The sequence below is a fragment of the Delphinapterus leucas genome, chromosome 17, assembly GCF_059928025.1.
Source record: "Delphinapterus leucas isolate spDelLeu-1000000601 "Yukka" chromosome 17, BTC_Dleu_Yukka2, whole genome shotgun sequence".
Lineage (NCBI taxonomy): Eukaryota > Metazoa > Chordata > Mammalia > Artiodactyla > Monodontidae > Delphinapterus > Delphinapterus leucas.
In genome coordinates this window covers 82,833,719-82,851,397 of record NC_143145.1, presented here as the reverse complement: position 1 = coordinate 82,851,397, position 17,679 = coordinate 82,833,719, and the positions used below count along the sequence as shown (strand labels likewise).

Below are 17,679 nucleotides of genomic sequence, written 5' to 3'. Positions count from 1 at the left end.
GAGAACAGAAGATAAAGTGTCTGTGTTTGTACACAAGGCAGGCTGATGCAACCACGGCTAACACACGCACTTTGCTTCTCTACATTCTCCTACAGATTACTCTGTACACCGCCTGTTGCAACTTGTAAGAACCCCCAAACAAATACCACCACCCACAGAGGTTTAAACACCAGCACATAATCACAGATATTAAGAATGGGTGTCACAGAACACAGATAATTTGACTGTGGCAACACTACATGCCCAGGGTTATGCTGGGAGCGTCCATATTCATTACCCTTCCTAACAGCCCTTTAAAGTCGAGATCATTATCCCTATTTTTAAAGATGAACAGACTAGAAGTATCAATAAATAACTGCCCAGCATCACACCACTACTAACTGGCAAAACTGGATTTTAATCCAGGTCTGTTACCTCCAAAGTCCATGCTCTTTCCAACACATCAACGGTTTTCAAATTGTGCTTAAAGAACACAAAGGCAATGACAGGCCAATTATGGATGATAAATTAAAAATGGTAAATTTAGTAAGTTCAGGTTGTCAGTAGACAATCTTTCAAAATATGGATATGGAAGAACAAAATAACAAAAGGAATTGTTAGTGAGAAAATAAAAAGAGAAGGGAACCCCTGCTATAAACTTTAAGGCCGAGAAATAAATGGGTCCTTAAGATTTCCTTTTAAATGATTCAAAGTACTCAACAAAGAGAATCGGGACAGCTGCTCAAGAGCCTAGAATATGTGTCTGGCTGGAGTGCTCTGTGTTCTCTCTTGGAGAGCTGAGCAAGGCGGATGAAGGTGCCACAGCAGAGAGACACAGGGGACTCATGACTCTAAAACTCCAAGATGATTTGAGATTAGTGTTTTGGGGATTTTTTTTCCCACAGAAAGTGGCTTCTTTCTTGTAGAAAATAATATGTTCTTAGAACTCCTTTCAGTGAAGAAAAGACTTTTAGAACTTTAGAATGTTTTAGAACTTCTCTAAAGCACTACTTTGTTAGCTGGTGTAGCAGGCACTTCAATGTAGAAAACCTTCCAGAGGCAGGTGCCTGGGCAGGCGGCACAGCTCAGTCTCGTGGTCTCTGAGCTGCCCCACAGGATGCTGCTAACGTGCTGACTGCTACCGTCCCGATGCCTGTGGCACCCCTCCTTCCCCAGCGCCTGACCCCCGCCTAGAAGAAAACCCAATTTTGGCATGAGTGGAGGAAATAACTTGAGTCACTAATACAGTTCTGGAGCTTGGGATCAACATGGATTGGCAAAGAAAATGGGACTTTAGGAGGTGGTCAGAGGCGAGCAAAGGTATAAGGAGATTATGAACAAACCGTGTGCTGTAGAGTGACTGCTTTTTAATTATCACAGAACGTTCTGATCACTAAAGAGACCAAACCTAAGCTCTGCTTAAAACCTAAGAAAACCCATAAGGAGAACACAGGGATCTGTAATAAACATGCTCACCTAAGGGAGGGATTGTCCAGTCAAGAATAATGAGAAACGAGGCTGTGAAGGTAGAGTGAAACACTAAGATTATTTGAGTAAGTTTGTTTCTTCCTTTTAGGAGGTATTTTGGGAAGAGTAGAAGGAAGTAGAAAGAGGAAAGGACTATGAAGCTATCCGACAACACTGCTCTAGGATATAAACTCAGCTCTACACAGCAGAATCTACATCTGTTTCACAGGCATCTCAAAACCCAATGGATCCAAAATTATCCTTTATCTCTTTACCCTTCCACCTTTATTTCCTTCTCATCCCAACCCCACCACATTAGGTTTTCTTGAATTTTGCTTTACTGTAAAATGGCACCATCTACCCAGTCACCACGGCAAACACCTCAGTCATCCTAAACTCCACCTTCTCCTTCACCCCCCCATCTGGTTGGCTACCAATTCTTGTAGGTTGTCCCTCAATAACAAGTACCCCTTCTCTCCGCTCCTACTGCTACGCCCTTAGTTCAGGCCCTCATCACTGCTCCCTGAGCACCTGCGTCAGTCAACAAGCTTCCCGATTCTTCCTCCCTGCAAACCTGGGCACGCACTCCCCCGCCCCCTGCCGCCGGGCAGGATGCTCTCAGGACCGCAGCTGCAGCCTGCATGCCAGCCAGCCTGTGTCTTCAACCCTGCATCAGACTTCCTCCGCCTGAACAGGTCGCACTGCTTCCACATCCTGCTTTCTCTGCTGGAATACCCTTCCCGGTCCTATCTGCCTAGGGAGAACCTATTCATGTTTTGAGACTCAGTTTACACTTTATCACCATATGAAGGCTTTCCTGAGCCTCCCAGGTTAAGGAATCAGATTAAGAAGTAAACTTCTTTGTGCTTCTTTCTTGCCCTACCTATAACAAACACAATAAATCCCCCATATACAAACCTTCAAGTTGCGAACTTGCAAAGATGCGAACGGGTGTTCGCATGTCCAATCACATAAGTTAGTTCTATTTGAGGAGGCACTGTTAGTTTTTGAGGCACAGGACCCAAACGCAGAATGGTACACGAAGGTTGCAGAGGCCGTTCAGAATGCAATCCAGTGCTACCATGTCATCTATGATGAGAAAAAAAGAGCTACTACCCAGACACCACTGGACCGTTTTTTCAAGAGGGTAGATAGACTTGAATCCAGCAAGGAACCAGAACCTGTGCCATCAGCGTCAGGCATGAGTGAAATGGCAGGTCGCCCTCCGTCTGCTATTGCTGAGGATCCTTCAGCTCTACCATCGCCCGCCTCCTCTCCCTCCTCCAGTCAGTAACTCTTCCTGCCTGTTCACTCGATGCCAGCCCCTGGATGCCAGCTGTTATACCGTGCTACTGTACTTTCCAAGGTACTGTACTGTAAGATTAAAAATGTTTTCTTTATTTTTTGTTTGTTTTTTAATGTATTATTTGTGTGAAAAGTATTATAAACCTATTACCGTACAGTACGATATAGCCGATTGTATTGGTTGGGGACCTAGGCTAACTTTGTGGGACTTACAAACAAATTAGACTTATGAATGAGCTCTTGGAACAGAACTCGTTCGTATGTAGGGGACTTACTGTAAATCCTATACAGACGTCTATCTGGGCAACTATACCTTTCTGTTTGTTTACATGGCAGTTTTCCTCTACTAGACTTGAAGCTCAATGAGGGGGAAAGACCATATTTTATTCATCTTTATAACCCCAACACAATTTCTAATCCTAATAAAAACTCAAATGTTTGTTATATAAATACATAAACTTTCCAAGGAATGAAGCATATAAAAAATCCAAAGTGTGTTATAAATGATAATCCTACCCAAACTCCACAGCCTCTATAAAACTACCCATCTCTTAAACAAACGCTGAGGTTACTGTTGTTTTCCATGTGGCTATCCCCACACAGAACTGCTGGGATAAGGCCACATCTAGGTGGTAAGGTACGGACACAAACTCAAGGTTATTCTCAGAGCTGATTTGCCAGAGTTGCTGATCCTTGGACAGGATATCTGAACTGAGAAGACAGGACTTAATGACTTGCTTCCCTTCTCCTTCTTGGTTCTATTCTTAGAGGAGGCATTCTTAACCTTTTTCCCACCATGGATCCCTTTGGTAAACTGAAGCTTATGGACTCCTCCTCAGAATGCTTTTTAAATGGATTAAATAAAATACATAGGATTACAAAGAAAAGCAGTTATATAAAGTTACAAAATGTTTTCTTAAATGTGATACAGTAATATATGTGCTCCTTTATTGAAACATTTAAATAAGATCTAGCGTAACATGTAAGAGCTACCATGATAACGGGCAAAAACACACATCAGTATATCTGAGGTTAAAATATCTGTGATTTCTTTCAGTTAGTCATAAATACTAATTCAAGTGTGGTTTACTGCCTTCATAACTGAAAGAAATGCTCAATTTCAGTTAGATATTAGTGAAAATACATATGATTTTTTTTCCTCAACCATGTACACACCCCTGTCACCCTTCCCTAAATTCTGGCTTAATGGAATGGAAATATCAAAGGCGGCACTCATGGATAATAAGAAATGTGTAGTAGAAAATAGCCAGATTCATCTCACAATTCAGCTTCCTTTTTAACATTGTGACTTGTGTTAAAGTTGTATTTTTATGTTTTAGTCCTGCTGCAACATTAAGACTTGAGTAATGACTCTACACAATGACGACCAGACACCCGACTGTGCACAGGGCAGGCCGGTGCTGAGAGAGGGAGAAGAGCGAGCGACCCTTGCACCCTCACCCTCAGGCCAGCTTCACGCAGTACAGCTGGCGACCGCAGATCCAGAAAGGGAAATCTTGGGAGATCAAGTCAGGGCCAAGAGTCCAACTTCCTTTCATAGTGAGTTTCACTCCCACTATCAACCTCGGAGGGTATGTTTTATTCTTCCTGAGAAAGGCAACATTTTTCTATAGTGGTAACTTAGTAGGCTACTGATTTACGTTACCATCTCAAAAAAGCAAGTTAATAATGTTTCACCATAACAGGAAAATACAAAAATACCTATTCAAAAATTATGATACATATTAACACATACCTGTAATAATTCCAAGGTCATGGGAATATTCTTAAGCTCCTTCAGTAAATCCAATGCTCCAGCCTGTAAAATAAAATAATTTCAAACTGAATTTCCTAGATAGTAAAGCAAGGAGTAACTAGAGATCTAAATTTATATTTTCCTATCCACAATTCACTACAGCTCACTTATTCATGTGAGGAGAATGGTATATAGATATATAGATGAGAGAGAGAAAGAGTTTTCCAAACAGGGGTTGCAACTCACTAGAGGATCATAAAAATGCATTTACTGGGTTATAACCCACACCTAAGTGTTGTTTTGTGAAAGTTTACTTTCACCAGTATTTGTCTATATGTGCCCCAATTACAAATATAAAATGTTTCTTACTGTGGTGGTACAACACACCCCAAAATTCATGGAGGGCAGCTGCCTGGGGACGTGGGAATGGCGGCAGTGGGGAGGGTCCCCAAAATGCCGCAGCACCTCCAGCATTCCCAAGGGGCATCACTTCCCTGGAATTCTCACGAGGCCCCTGTACCTTGCTGCTCAGTCACAAGAACACTGCTGTCTACCTGATTCTTGCAAAGCAGTAAAAAGCAAATTCTAAAAGGAAATCCACAGTTAATATCTGCGTTAAGCTCGCAGGCCTGTCCACTGCCAGGTGCCACCTAGAATCAAAGGCTCCCACGTAGCTGAGGAAGACGGAACAAACCTGCAAGCTTTATGGAGAGCGCTAAGGTTAAAAGGGGAGAAGCAACAGCGCCACCTGCAGCTTGTGGCCAACGTTCCAATCTGATATTCACTCCCATCGGCCATATTTCAGCTCCTCTAATACACCCACTTAATCAGTCATATTTCGTTTAGTCTAATAGTGACTTAATGTACTATATTTGGACAAATCATTATTCTACATACTACTAACAAAAAAACTATTAAACTACGGTAAACTTTTTTATCACCTCTTTTTACTTTCGCAATTCCTTCAGACTTGGAATTTTTATCATGTATCACCGTTTACATACAGAAAAAGAAAAATATAATCAAAATTGGCTAAGGCGGTTCTAAAACTATGTCTCACTCAGAGTCTAATGCTTATAAACTGTTCACTGACTCAGGTTCAATAATATCTGTCTTTAGCCCACAAAGAGTTGTTATCAAAACACTAGTAACGCAACACTTCACAAAAAAGAGCTCAGAGCCACTAGCTCTCTGTGGGCACTGAGGTGCACGCGGGGCTCACTGCCTTCGCCCCCACTTCTCTGCTACCATTTGGTCCCTCGAGGGTCGAAGAGCACTCCACTACTCTCTCAGATTTGCTTCCAAGCCACTGACACCCGTTCCGCAAATGTCGATGCTGGGTTTGATGCTCTGCCTGTGAAAGTACATCCCAACGGCCATCTGGCCAGCAACATGTGTAACTCATTCTGCTTTCTGAAATGTTAAAATATGAAAACTAGCACCCTACTAACCAGTGAAACACAGCACACCCAGGGAAAACAGAAAGCCCTGCAACACATCCCTCATATGCACCCTAAAGGAAGAAACAAGCATGGACCCTCATGGTATCAGTATATTTCTTAAATTTAAAATCAAGCAGAGGTTTCCAGTCAGATAATTTTTCCATTTAAAGTTGACAGACCTGACTGTAGAGAATAAAACAGTGTTGACACTTCTTCTGGCCACAAACAGAGACATCATTTTAATTTAACCCAGTACCTCATAAATAAAAACTTAAGTTCAAAAGAAATTACGAAACAGACTATTATGAAGGATGTTAATGATCCACTGCTTACAGATTCCTTCTGATCATAAAATTCTATAATTTTTCTTTAGAGGCAACTAAAAATAGTAAAACATTAGAGTTGTTAAAAAATAAAACACTGACTTTAAATTTACTATTAATTACGAATTACTATAGGCATGACATTTTTGTGAGCGAGTATCTTCAATCCCGTATCTGCAAATGTCCAAACCAAAATCCTTTGAAAACCAAAAGACTTCTCATTTCTCACAGATTTTCAGTAAACTCACTTGGCAGCAACATCTCAACAGTTGCATAAAGCTATTTATGTTCTACTTATTCCACTTAATGCGAAAATGCTGCATTTCACTACAGAAATGCTAATATCTGATTACTGGGAACTTCCCAGATCTCACTGAGGATATTATGAAATATATGATGTTTGTACTATATCATCTTTATAAACCTGAAAAATTTGGAATTCTCAAATATATCAGACTCGAAAGGTTTTGATTGCGAGATTGTGGGCCTGTATCCTTATCTACCATAGATGTTTTTCTTCTACCCATGTCTCCATGGTCTTTCTGAACGATTTCTGACCTAGGATCAATTAAAAAGGAAGACAGGACTTCCCTGGTGGCGCTGTGGTTAAGAATCTGCCTGCCAACACAGGGGACACAGGTTCAAGCCCTGGTCCGGGAAGATCCCACATGCCGCGGAGCAACTAAGCTCGTGCACCACAACTACTGAGCCTGCGCTCTAGAGCCCGCAAGCCACAACTACTGAAGCCCACGGTGCCTAGAGCCTGTGCTCCGCAGCAAGAGAAGCCACTGCAATGGGAAGCCCGTGCACAGCAACGAAGAGTAGCCCCCGCTCGCCGGAACTAGAGAAAGCCCACGCGCAGCAATGAAGACCCAACGCAGCCAAAAATAAACAAATAAATAAATTTATAAAAAAAGAAATAAACAACTATGATGATCTGTGTGAGTGAAAAGCGCAAAAAAGAGACGATCGTATATTAATTCGGTGACAAAAGCTTTTGAGTGTCACTGTGTGCCAAGCGCTGTGTTGAACACTTTACATGCAGTATCTCATTTCATCTTTACAGTAAGCCCTACGGAAGAAGGGAATCTTATCGTCCCCGTTTTACAGAGGAGGAAATTAAAGCCCAGGTAAGTTAAGAAACTTGCACAAGGTCACATGATTACTAACTTGAAAAGGTGAGATTTACCCCATTCTGTCAAAGGACACTTATTGCCTCTCAACAAACACCCAACTAGCACCATATGCCAAGCTCTGCTCTGTGTTGAGGACACAGCAATGAGCACAATAGAAACCCTTTCTGACCTCAGCGAATTCAAAAATAGGCAGAAACCTTTGAGCATCTACTTCAAACCCTCAATTACACAAGAAAAAAACCTTAAACTCAGAGAAGGTAAGTGACTTGCCCAAGGCCACACTGATGGGTAATGTAAAGGGACAAGAATCCAGTTTCCTGACCCTTACACCACTGCTCTTTCCATTCCATAACCCCTCCCCCAACCCCTGTGGCAGTTCCGCTCTGTGAACTCCGATGAACAGCATTATCAAACAGTCCCCAATCATCACCTGCCTCTAAAGGTCAAGTCTACTAGATTGCAGCATCTCCTATAGACAATGATGCAAGAGAAAGCAAGATCCTACCTTAACTTCCAGAGTCAAATTTAGTTCATAGTACTGGCTAAAAAATAAATAGCCACCACACTACCATGTTACATAGGTGGTACTTCTACTTGTTATCAGAAAGAAGTACTTTTATAAAATATGGTATACTGAAAACCCAGCATATACAAGACTGTACAAGATACAAAACTTCTCTTCAAAGAGATGTAAGAGAGAAGGAGCAACATGGAATATACAGTTAAGAACACGGGCTATACATATATGGTTGATCTAGATTCAAATCCATGTTCTGTCATTTCCAAATTATAAGATATTGGAAATGTTACTTGGCCTTCTCAAGCTTCAGCTTCTTTATATGTACATGAGCATAATACGCCAACCCTGAGTAGTTAAAATAGTCAAATGAGATAATGTAACACATATGAAGTATCAAATTAGAGTGCCTAAGACAAAGGAGATGGTTGATAAGAGGTATAAAAGATACAAAAAATTATCTGTTTCTACCATAACAATATTCTCAAAAAGCCATAAAGCCAGCATTTTAAGAGAGCATTATTTAAGCTCAATCAACTCAAAAACAATTCTTACTAAGAATTATGATGAGATTTTAAGGTCTAAAAAATTAAGATGCTACTTATTTTTTTAAAAAGGAAACAAATTATAAATATTTGAGTTACAGCTCAGCAACATCACTATAAACTAGGAAATATAAATTTACTATGTTGCCTCAAATTTGTAGTTATTCTACACCAAAAGCACAAGCAACAAAAGAAAAAGATATATAAAATCAACTTCATAAAAATTAAAAAGCTTGTGGGAATTCCCTGGCAGTCCAGTGGTTAAGACTCAGTGCTTTCACTGCAGTGGCCTGGGTTCAATCCCTGGTGAGGGAATGAAGATCCTGCAAGCCACACAGCGTGGCCAAAAAATGAATAAATAAAAATTTTAAAATAAAAGCTTTTATTTTTCTTTTATTAAAGTATATTAGTGGTTGGGGTAGATATGGTGACGACATAATGGGTTACTTAATGGACAGTTTCTATCTGGAGTGATGAAAATGTTCTAAAATTAGATAGTGGCGATAGCTGCACAAATCTGCAAATATATTAAAAACCACTGAATTGTGTACTTTAAATGGGTGAACTGTAATGTACAGCTAAATAAAGCTGTTATAAAAGATTGTGCAGTCATTCTAAATTTCGATTTATGCTAATTAAGCTAACCCTGATATGGAAACCAAAGTTTTCTTTCTAACCCAGGTACAATAAAGACTTAGAAATGTACATATTTCAGGTATCCCTGCTCCTAGGAAATTCTAACACCTAGTTTCAGTTTCTTTCTCTGCAATTTAATTCTACTCAGCCCTAAGCCTTCAGTGCAGAAAAAATACACAAACCTCAACACCCCACAAAATGTGTCTGTGAGCTTGAAAATTCTACGCTCTCACCTGACTCCTCTTTCTACAGTCTAGTGCTATAAATCCTTTACAAGATAACCCAGAAGGTTTTTTAGCCTTTACCATATCCTAGGCACTGCCAAGAATTTCATATTCATGTAACCTTTACTAAACTATCTCCAATTCACTACCAAGAAAACATTTTAGAGTTGTTAAGAAACTTGCCTAAGACCACTCAGCTAAAGTTCAGAAGAGCCAGGATTTGAACCAAGATTAGGAGTCAAAGACTTGCTTATTGATAAAGTCAAAATGACAAGAAAAAAGCTATGTAAAAAACAGCTAACACCCTGGGGCTTCCCTGGTGGCGCAGTGGTTAAGAATCCACCTGCCGATGCAGGGGACATGGGTTCGATCCTGGTCCGGGAGGATCTCACATGCCGCGGAGCAACTAAGCCCATGCGCCACAACTACTGAGCCTGCACTCTGGAGCCCGCAAGCCACAACTACTGAGCCTGTGCTCTAGAGCCTGCAAGCCACAACTACTGAGCCCGCGAACCACAACTACTGAGCCTGTGCTGAGCCCGCGAGCCACAAGTACTGAAGCCCACATGCCTAGAGCCTGTGCTCCTCAACAAAAGAAGCCACTGTAGTGAGAAGCCCACACACCGCAACGAAGAACAGCCCCCGCTCGCCGCAACTAGAGAAAGCCCGCGTGCAGCAACAAAGACCCAACGCAGCCAAAAATGAATAAATAAATTTTTAAAAATACATTATTTTAAAAAAAAAGCTAATATCTGAAAATTTGGCACTAATTCACATGGTTCATCATGGCCTCAAAGCGTGTACTGTTTAAGATCAAGTACACACGTGGGGCAACACCCTGGGTAGTACCAGGTCAAGATATTGTTGGGGTATTTAGGGAAACCCGTCTGCCCCACGACAGCAAGTGCCCTGGTCGTAGAGTTGTACCCAGACAAGGTTCAGATACAGATGCAAGGTCTTCTAGAGATGCTGTAGTTGAACATAGTACTGGCTTTGAAGCAAAATAGATTTAGATTCACATCTTCATTTGGCCTCTTTGTAGCTATTAGGCTTAAGACAATTAACTTTCTAAATACTTCATTTCCTCATTTTTAGAATGGAGATAATGCTTATCTCAATAAACTGTCAGGAATAAATGAGATAAGGTAGGTAACTTAGTAGAATGCCTAGCTCAGAGTAATAGCTCAATAAATGGTAGCTGTTTCATTATTACTTAAAAGTGACACCTACGGTTTTATTAAAACAATATCTAATAACAGCACTTAAACTTCAATTCATAGGACAACTATTACTTTTCAAGCAAAGTTTACTTTTTCACAGTATCAAAATAATATAAAAATTAACTCAGAGAAAATCTGGAAACCACACACACAAAAAAGAGAAACAAATCTACCATAATCCTAAAATGCCCAGAATGACTTCTGTTAAATTACTGAACACTTAAAAAGCTATTTATGGGCTGCTGATGTGCTCTGGAGGGCAGGGAGGGAGAGTCATTCAGACCATTTCCCTTTCTCTATCTCATTTGCCTATATGAATTTCTGTAAGACAGACAGGAAAAGTGAGAAGGAATAAAAAGTAAAAGAGCCAGTCAATTTTCCCTTTCTCTTGGGGGGGCAAGTTTTTACATTGAAGCTTTGCACTACTAGAAATGTAAGATTTGAGAAGAACAATGAGCCTTGAGGACTATCTTGGAGCTTATCCTCATTCTCCTGCGGGCGCATTTTGTGTTTATAATTTGAGAACTGCACACAAATACAAAGTGGTCTTCTCCATACTTGCTCACTAAGGAATTCCTCATTTCTAGGAAACATCTATTTCAAGGAAAGGAAACAAACAAAAACACCTAGTGCACTATATGATTAAAAGGTACACATTTTATAGCCTGAGTTCGAGAAAAAAATTACCCAAGTAACAGCCTTTTTCCCTAGGAGCCAGCTTCTACTAGGGGAGTCCAGGGTTCTCTAGGCAAAGAAAAAAAACTCGCCAGTTTAACCGGAATAACAGAAACGTTCAGCCAATCAAATATACAGAACTCATCACTTGTAGTGAGGAATGAAAGGCCTGTATCAACAGAAAAAATAAATGGCACAGGCAACGTCTGGAACAGAAAACAAACAGGAAATACTTAAAAAAGCCAAAATTGCAAATACTGATTAACAGGGTATGAAATTACATGCTGGGCAATGCACCTGCTAAAGGAAAAGAGGAGCCGACTACGCCTGAAGTCTTAAGAATTCAGTGTTTAACACTACTTCTGCAGGCTGCCCAGCAGAAAACTCGGGTCCTGGCTTAATCCACAATGCACACTTCATTTAAGGAGGTGAACTGCTTGGTCTGATTCAGTTTCTTATTCTGTAAAATGAATGCAACACAGCTGTCGTGAGTCCCCAAAGAATTCTGCACAGATGCTTTGTAACTCCCAAGTGCTGTTCAAATCAGAGCGGCCCTTTTCTCCTTCACCTTAGTTTGACTTAGAATTTCAGAAGTTTAGCTGAAAATAGACGACTCGGAAGCAAGGGACTGCAAGCGGCCCACACAGGTGGACAGAAATGCAGGAACTGGAGCACCTCATACAAACCACAAGAGAACACGTTCACATGAACACGTTATCAGTCACGGAAAACGCCGCTGGTATCAACCATAAACCACTTAGAGAGGACCAGCAACGACGTGTGTCCAAATCCAGCCAGCAGCACAGCCTCGTCAGTGCGAGTGCCTTCAACACAGCTCCTCGCACGCCGCGGCCTAACAAGATCCACTTGGTCAAAAAAGTTTAGCAACTTGCCAAGTACACTGGCATGGTTTACCTTTTTTTAATTGCTAAGCAAACATTTAGGGTGGCTGAGACAATCAAGGGAATGTTCAGCCTTCTTCAGAAATAAGATCCAGGAAATTCACATTCTGCTTTAACAGTTTCACGTCTAAAACTGATCACAAACCTCTGTTTGATGTTGTTTTCTCGATGCTGGCCAATGAGCCCGGAAAAGAGAACGAATTCTTTCAAACAGGGAGGGCTCTCTGCACTCTTCAGCTAAACCAACGAGGCTTTACCACCGTGACATTTAAAATAATGAGGAGCATTATTGCCTCGATGGAGTTTACCAGGCTGCGCTAATCACGAGGGGCCTCAGGCGCCCAGGGCGGGTCCCAGCGCCGGTGGCCGCGGGACCGGACGCCCTCCCCGGGGGCCCCCCAGGACCCCTGCCCGGGACGCGGCCGCGAGAAAGGACGCCCCCCCACAGAACCCCTGCCCGGGACGCAGCAGTGGGACAGGACGCCCCCCAAGAACCCCTGCCCGGGACGCGGCCGCGGGACACGAAGCCCCCCGCCCAGGACCCTCTCCCCAGAGCGCGGGCCTCGCCGCCGTCACGCGGCACCCGCCGCGCTCACCGCGGGCCGGGAGCCCCCTCAGGCCGACTGGCCCCCGCCCGCCGCCCGGCCTCCCTCCGGCCCGTGCCGCCCGCCGCGCTCACCGCGTTCTTCTTCTGCACCATCTTGTCCATCTTCTTGGCAATGCGGACCACCTCGTCCTCCATGGCTCCGGCAGCCCTGCCCCGCGCCGGGCCGCGGGGGACGGGAAGCGAGCGGAGCTGGCGGGGCGGCGGGTGAGCCCAGGCGTCGGCGAGGGCCCTCAGCAGGCCTGACCGAGGCGCTTCCTCACTCACGGAGCCCGCGGCAGCGGCGGCAGCGTCTGAGGAGGCGGCGCTCCTCCCCCGCAGGCAGAGCCAATCGAGCTCCGCGCGCGCCGAGCAGGGGCCTCCAATCGACAGCGGACCAGCTGGGCAACGAGTGTTCCGGGCCGCAGGGCTTCGTCGGCTGTCGTGAAAGTGGGCGGGCGGCGCGGCCGAGCTTTGCGCGCGCTCCCTCTAGCCCCGCCCAGCCCGCCCAGCGGACCCCACCCCCTGTCCCCAGTCCCCCGGTCCCCCTTCCCCGGGCTGTGGCGCCCGCAGAGAGCCCCGGGGCGCTGAGCCCGGCGGCTTTGGACGCTGGAACATGGGCGGCTTTTGCAGTCAGTCGGAACCCCAGCATTTTCCCCGCCGTCGACGGCTGCCTGGAAATCAGATTCCCCATCCCCCTAAATAGGCCTTTATCGTAGGAATGTGACCATTGTAAGCGCTTCCTCTTTAAAGTCGTTTGTAAGCGCCGTAAAGCCGGAGACCCAATCTTGTTTGTTTCCTGACTCAGAATGTTGGACGCAGTACCTTGAATACAGTTGAATAATAGTTGACAGGAACGTTCTCATCAAAGAAGTTAATAAAGGCATCTCGCCTGCTCTGAAGGTCAGTGAGGAAGTTGACGTCCTAAAGAGTTATGACTAACAACATAAAGCCAAGGTAGAAAATTGAAATTATCAGTACTGGAGAGTATAGGCTCCTTCAATAGGTCTTTGCCCAATTAACGCCCTTGACTACCATCTCCTGCAGTTTGCTGACCTATCCCCACACCCAATTTAACCATCATTAGTCAAAATTCACCACCTAATAATGTTTTTTCTATACTATGATGTAAGGTTTTGTTCTACCTGTTATTTGGGGGAAAGAGTAACTTGAACCATGTCCCTTTTTCTTTATTTCATTTATTTCTTTTCATCTTAAAATTGTCTTTTTATTATTGATTCCCAACTTAAATTGCAGTAAAAATATACGATTGCAAAGTTACTGGTTCTAAGGTATTTATTGAGATTTGTTTTATCAATTTTTAGAAATATTCTATGTGTCCTGAAAAAGAATGTGTATTCTATAACGGCAGATGTGAAGTTCTATATGGGCCCATTAGCCCGAAATTAATTTTATTGTTCAAATACTTATACCTCAGTTTGTTGTCCACTTGATGCATCAGTTAATAATGAGTATGTACAAATCGCCATTTATGTTTGTAGATTTGTACATTTACTCTAATAATTGTCATTTTTGTTTTTTTCCAAAGAATCAGCTTACTATACTTTCACTGTGGTAAAATACACATAACATTGTCAAATGACAAAACTGAAACAATTTAGTGATGAATCTGATGTGCTTTATCCAAAGGAAAACAATCCATGGATTGGGGAGTACCTTGCCTCACAAGCAGTGGTGCACTTTTCCAGGGGTGTTGGGGGCAAGGGTTAGTTTTATAGAGCTTACAAAAGGCAACCTGGAAACACTTAATTTTGTTAAAATGGCAATGATAAATCTTCATGACCTTGGATTTCGCAATGGTTTTATAGGTATGACACCAAAAGTACAAGCAACAAAAGGAAACAGATAAACTGGACTTTGATAAAATTAAATAGGTTTGCACATCAAAGATTGCTATCAAGAGGAGAAAAGACAGCCCACCAAATGGGAAACAATATTTGCAAATCATATCTGATAAGAACCTAGTGTCCTGGACATATAAAGCAGTCTTAAAACTCAACAACAAAAAGACAACCTGGTTAAAAGTTGGGCGAAGGACTAGACATTTCTCCAGATGTATAAATGGCCAACAAGCACATTAAAATATTCTCGACACAATCAGTTAATAGGGAAATGCAAATTAAAGCTGCACGAGATACCGTTTCACATTCACTAGGATGGTTAGAATAAAAGTATGGATAAAAACAAGTGTTGACAAGGATGTGGAGATAGTGGAACCGTAGTACAAATCTGGTGGGAATGGCATCAAAATTTGGGTGTGGGGAGAGATTTGCCATCGTTCCTTCAAATATTCTTGCTGCCTCTCTCTTCTCTCCTAGGACTCCATATACTTGATGGGTTCCCACAGTTTTCTTAGGCTCTGTTCATCTTACATATGTAAGATGTAACCATTGGAGAAAACTGGGTGAAGTGTACACAGGACCTTTCTGTACTATCTTCATAATTCCCTGTCAATCTATGAATGCTTCAAAAGAAAAGTTGTGGGTTTCTTATATACAATGGTAGGGATGATAGAAGTTGAAATAGTCTATGGTTCTCCTATTTTCGGAAAGTAGATGAGAAATAGTCATTCCATTTAAGTATTCACAATGTAAGGCTAACTAAAAAAGAATACAACGATATGTAGCTTCCAAACTTGTAGGGGTGGGGATGAAATAAAGCTCAATTTTTCTGCATCCTCACCAGCATTTGGCATTGACATTATTTTTTATTTTAGCTGTTCTAATAAGTATATAGTGATATTTCATTTTGGTTTTTTCACTTCCCTAATGGTTTAGCGATGTTGAATGTATTTTCATCTGCTCGATTACCATCCGTGTAGCCTCTTCAGTGAGTATCTCTTCATGTTTTTTTGCCTATTTTCTAATTGGATTTTTTTTTAACTGTTGAGTTTTGAGAGTTCTTTATATATTATAGGTACTGGATATGTGGGTATGTGGTTTGTAGATATTTTCTCCCAGTCTTAATTTGTCTTTTCATCCTCTTAACAGGGTCTTTGAAAGAGCCAAAGTTTTAGATTTTGAGGAAGTCCAATTAATTTTTTTCTTTGAGGTATTATACTTTTGCTGTCTTATTTAGAAACACTTCAAGCCCTAGATCCTGAAGATTTTCTACTGGGTTTTCTTCTATAAGTTTTGTATTTGATGTTTAAGTCTATGATTCATTTTAAATTAACTTCTGTATAAGGTATAAGGTTTAGTTCAAGGTTCACTTCTTTGGCTTTGGATGTCCAATTGCTTCAGCACCATTTGTTGAAAGACTATCATTCCTTCGTTTAATTGCTTTTGTACCTTTGTCCAAAACCATTTGGCTGTGCTTGTGTGGGGCTATTTCTGCTTTATTTTGTTCATCTATGTGTCTCTCTCTGCCAATAACACATAGTTTCGATTTCTGTCACTGTATAGTAAGTCTTGAAATCCAATGGGCTTCTCCCACTTTCTTCTTTTTCAATACTGTTTAATCTATTCTGGTTCCTTTGCCTTTCCATATAAATTTTAGAAAATCTTGTGTATAGCTACAAGAATCTTGCTGGGATGCTGAGAGGTATTGCATTAAATTTTCTATCCATTTGGGGAGAAGTAACATCTTTACTATATTGAGTCCTCCAATCCATGAACACGATGTTTGTCTCCATTTATTTACATCTTCTTTGATGTCTTACATCAGCATTTTATAGTTTTCAGCCTCCAAATCCTGTACATTTCTTAGGTTTACACTTAGGTACTCTTTTTTCCATTTGGGCAATTATAAGTAGTACTGTATTTTAAATTTTGGGTTTCACATGTTCCTTGCTTGTATATAAAGTACAACTGATTTGGGCAGGTACTTCATTTTTATCGTGTTTCAGCTCCCAAGTTAGTATTAGTTTCATGCAGTCGGTTTTGTTTAGTTACCCAAATGTTTACCACTCTTTCCCCATTCTTTGCATCTCTCCTTTCCTCTGGCTCATTTTTCTTCTGAAAGAACACCTTTTAACAGTTGTCAGTATTCTTTTTCTCATACACTTTCTATGTCAAAGTGGTTTTCTTTTGCCCTCACTGTGAAATGAGTTGACCTCTGTAGAAGTTCCCAATTGTCCTTTTCTCTCCCACTTTGATGTTATTCCATTATCTTCTGACCTATGGTTGTGTTTTTCTTAAGTGTGCTGTGTGACAGTGAAAGCAGGCTCTCTCTGGTTGCTATTAAGATCTTTTTCTATGGTATTCAGTTTTGCTTTGCACCATGAAATGTCTCTTTAGAGACTTAGTAGTTTATTTATACTGTTAGTAACATTTTTCTTCCTGAATTTGAGATTTCTTACCTTTCCTGAAGTCTGGAAAAATGTCAGTCATTTTATCTTCATGTATTGCTTCTCTCCCATTCTCCTCTCTCCTGCAACTTCCATTAAACTTTATATTGGACCTCTTAATTTTACTTTTCTAGTCTCTTACCCTTCCCTTTTGCTTGCTGGGATTTCTCCTGAGTAATTTCCTCAGAGCTTTCTTTCATACACAATTTCACATACATACACGTCTGTTGTGTCTAATATGCAGGGTTTTTTTTTAATATTTATTTATTTGACTGCGCCACGTCTTAGTTGCAGCATGCGGGATCTTTAGTTGCAGCATGTGGGATCTAATTCCCTGACCAGAGATCGAACCTAGGCCCCCATAGTGGGAGTGTGGAGTCTTAACCCCTGGACCACCAGGGAAGTCCCTAGTATGCAGTTTAATTCATCCATTTGAATATTTTTTGTAGGTCAGATATTACAACTCAAAATCTGAAGAACAAGGAGTATGGGGTTTCAGCTTGGGAAGTTGATAAAGTTCTGGAGGTGGATGGTGGTGACCGTTGCACAATGTGGATGTAATGAATGCCACTGAACTGTATAATTTTAAAGTAGTTAAAACTCTAAATTTTGTTATATTTTACCACAGTAAAAAATCTGAAGAATAAAAAAAGCACATCC

General features: G+C 41.6%; 1 protein-coding gene across 3 annotated transcripts in view; it reads right to left on the bottom strand.

Annotated features, from left to right (window-relative positions):
- TCEA1 (transcription elongation factor A1) overlaps positions 1-13,052 on the bottom strand; it is a 32,214-nt gene extending 19,162 nt beyond the window's left edge. For 2 of the 3 annotated variants that reach the window (XM_022556796.3, XM_089899162.1), the window contains exons 1-2: positions 12,807-13,052; positions 4,508-4,570 (exon numbers count right to left, since the gene is read on the bottom strand). In XM_022556796.3, the coding sequence (XP_022412504.1) occupies positions 4,508-4,570; positions 12,807-12,869 (126 nt within the window). In that variant the 5' untranslated portion in view covers positions 12,870-13,052. Of the gene's footprint in view, positions 1-2,364; positions 2,519-4,507; positions 4,571-12,806 lie in introns of those variants that run through there. The other variant, XM_089899163.1, reaches the window with a different exon arrangement.
- Between the last annotated feature and the right edge of the window lie 4,627 nt (positions 13,053-17,679).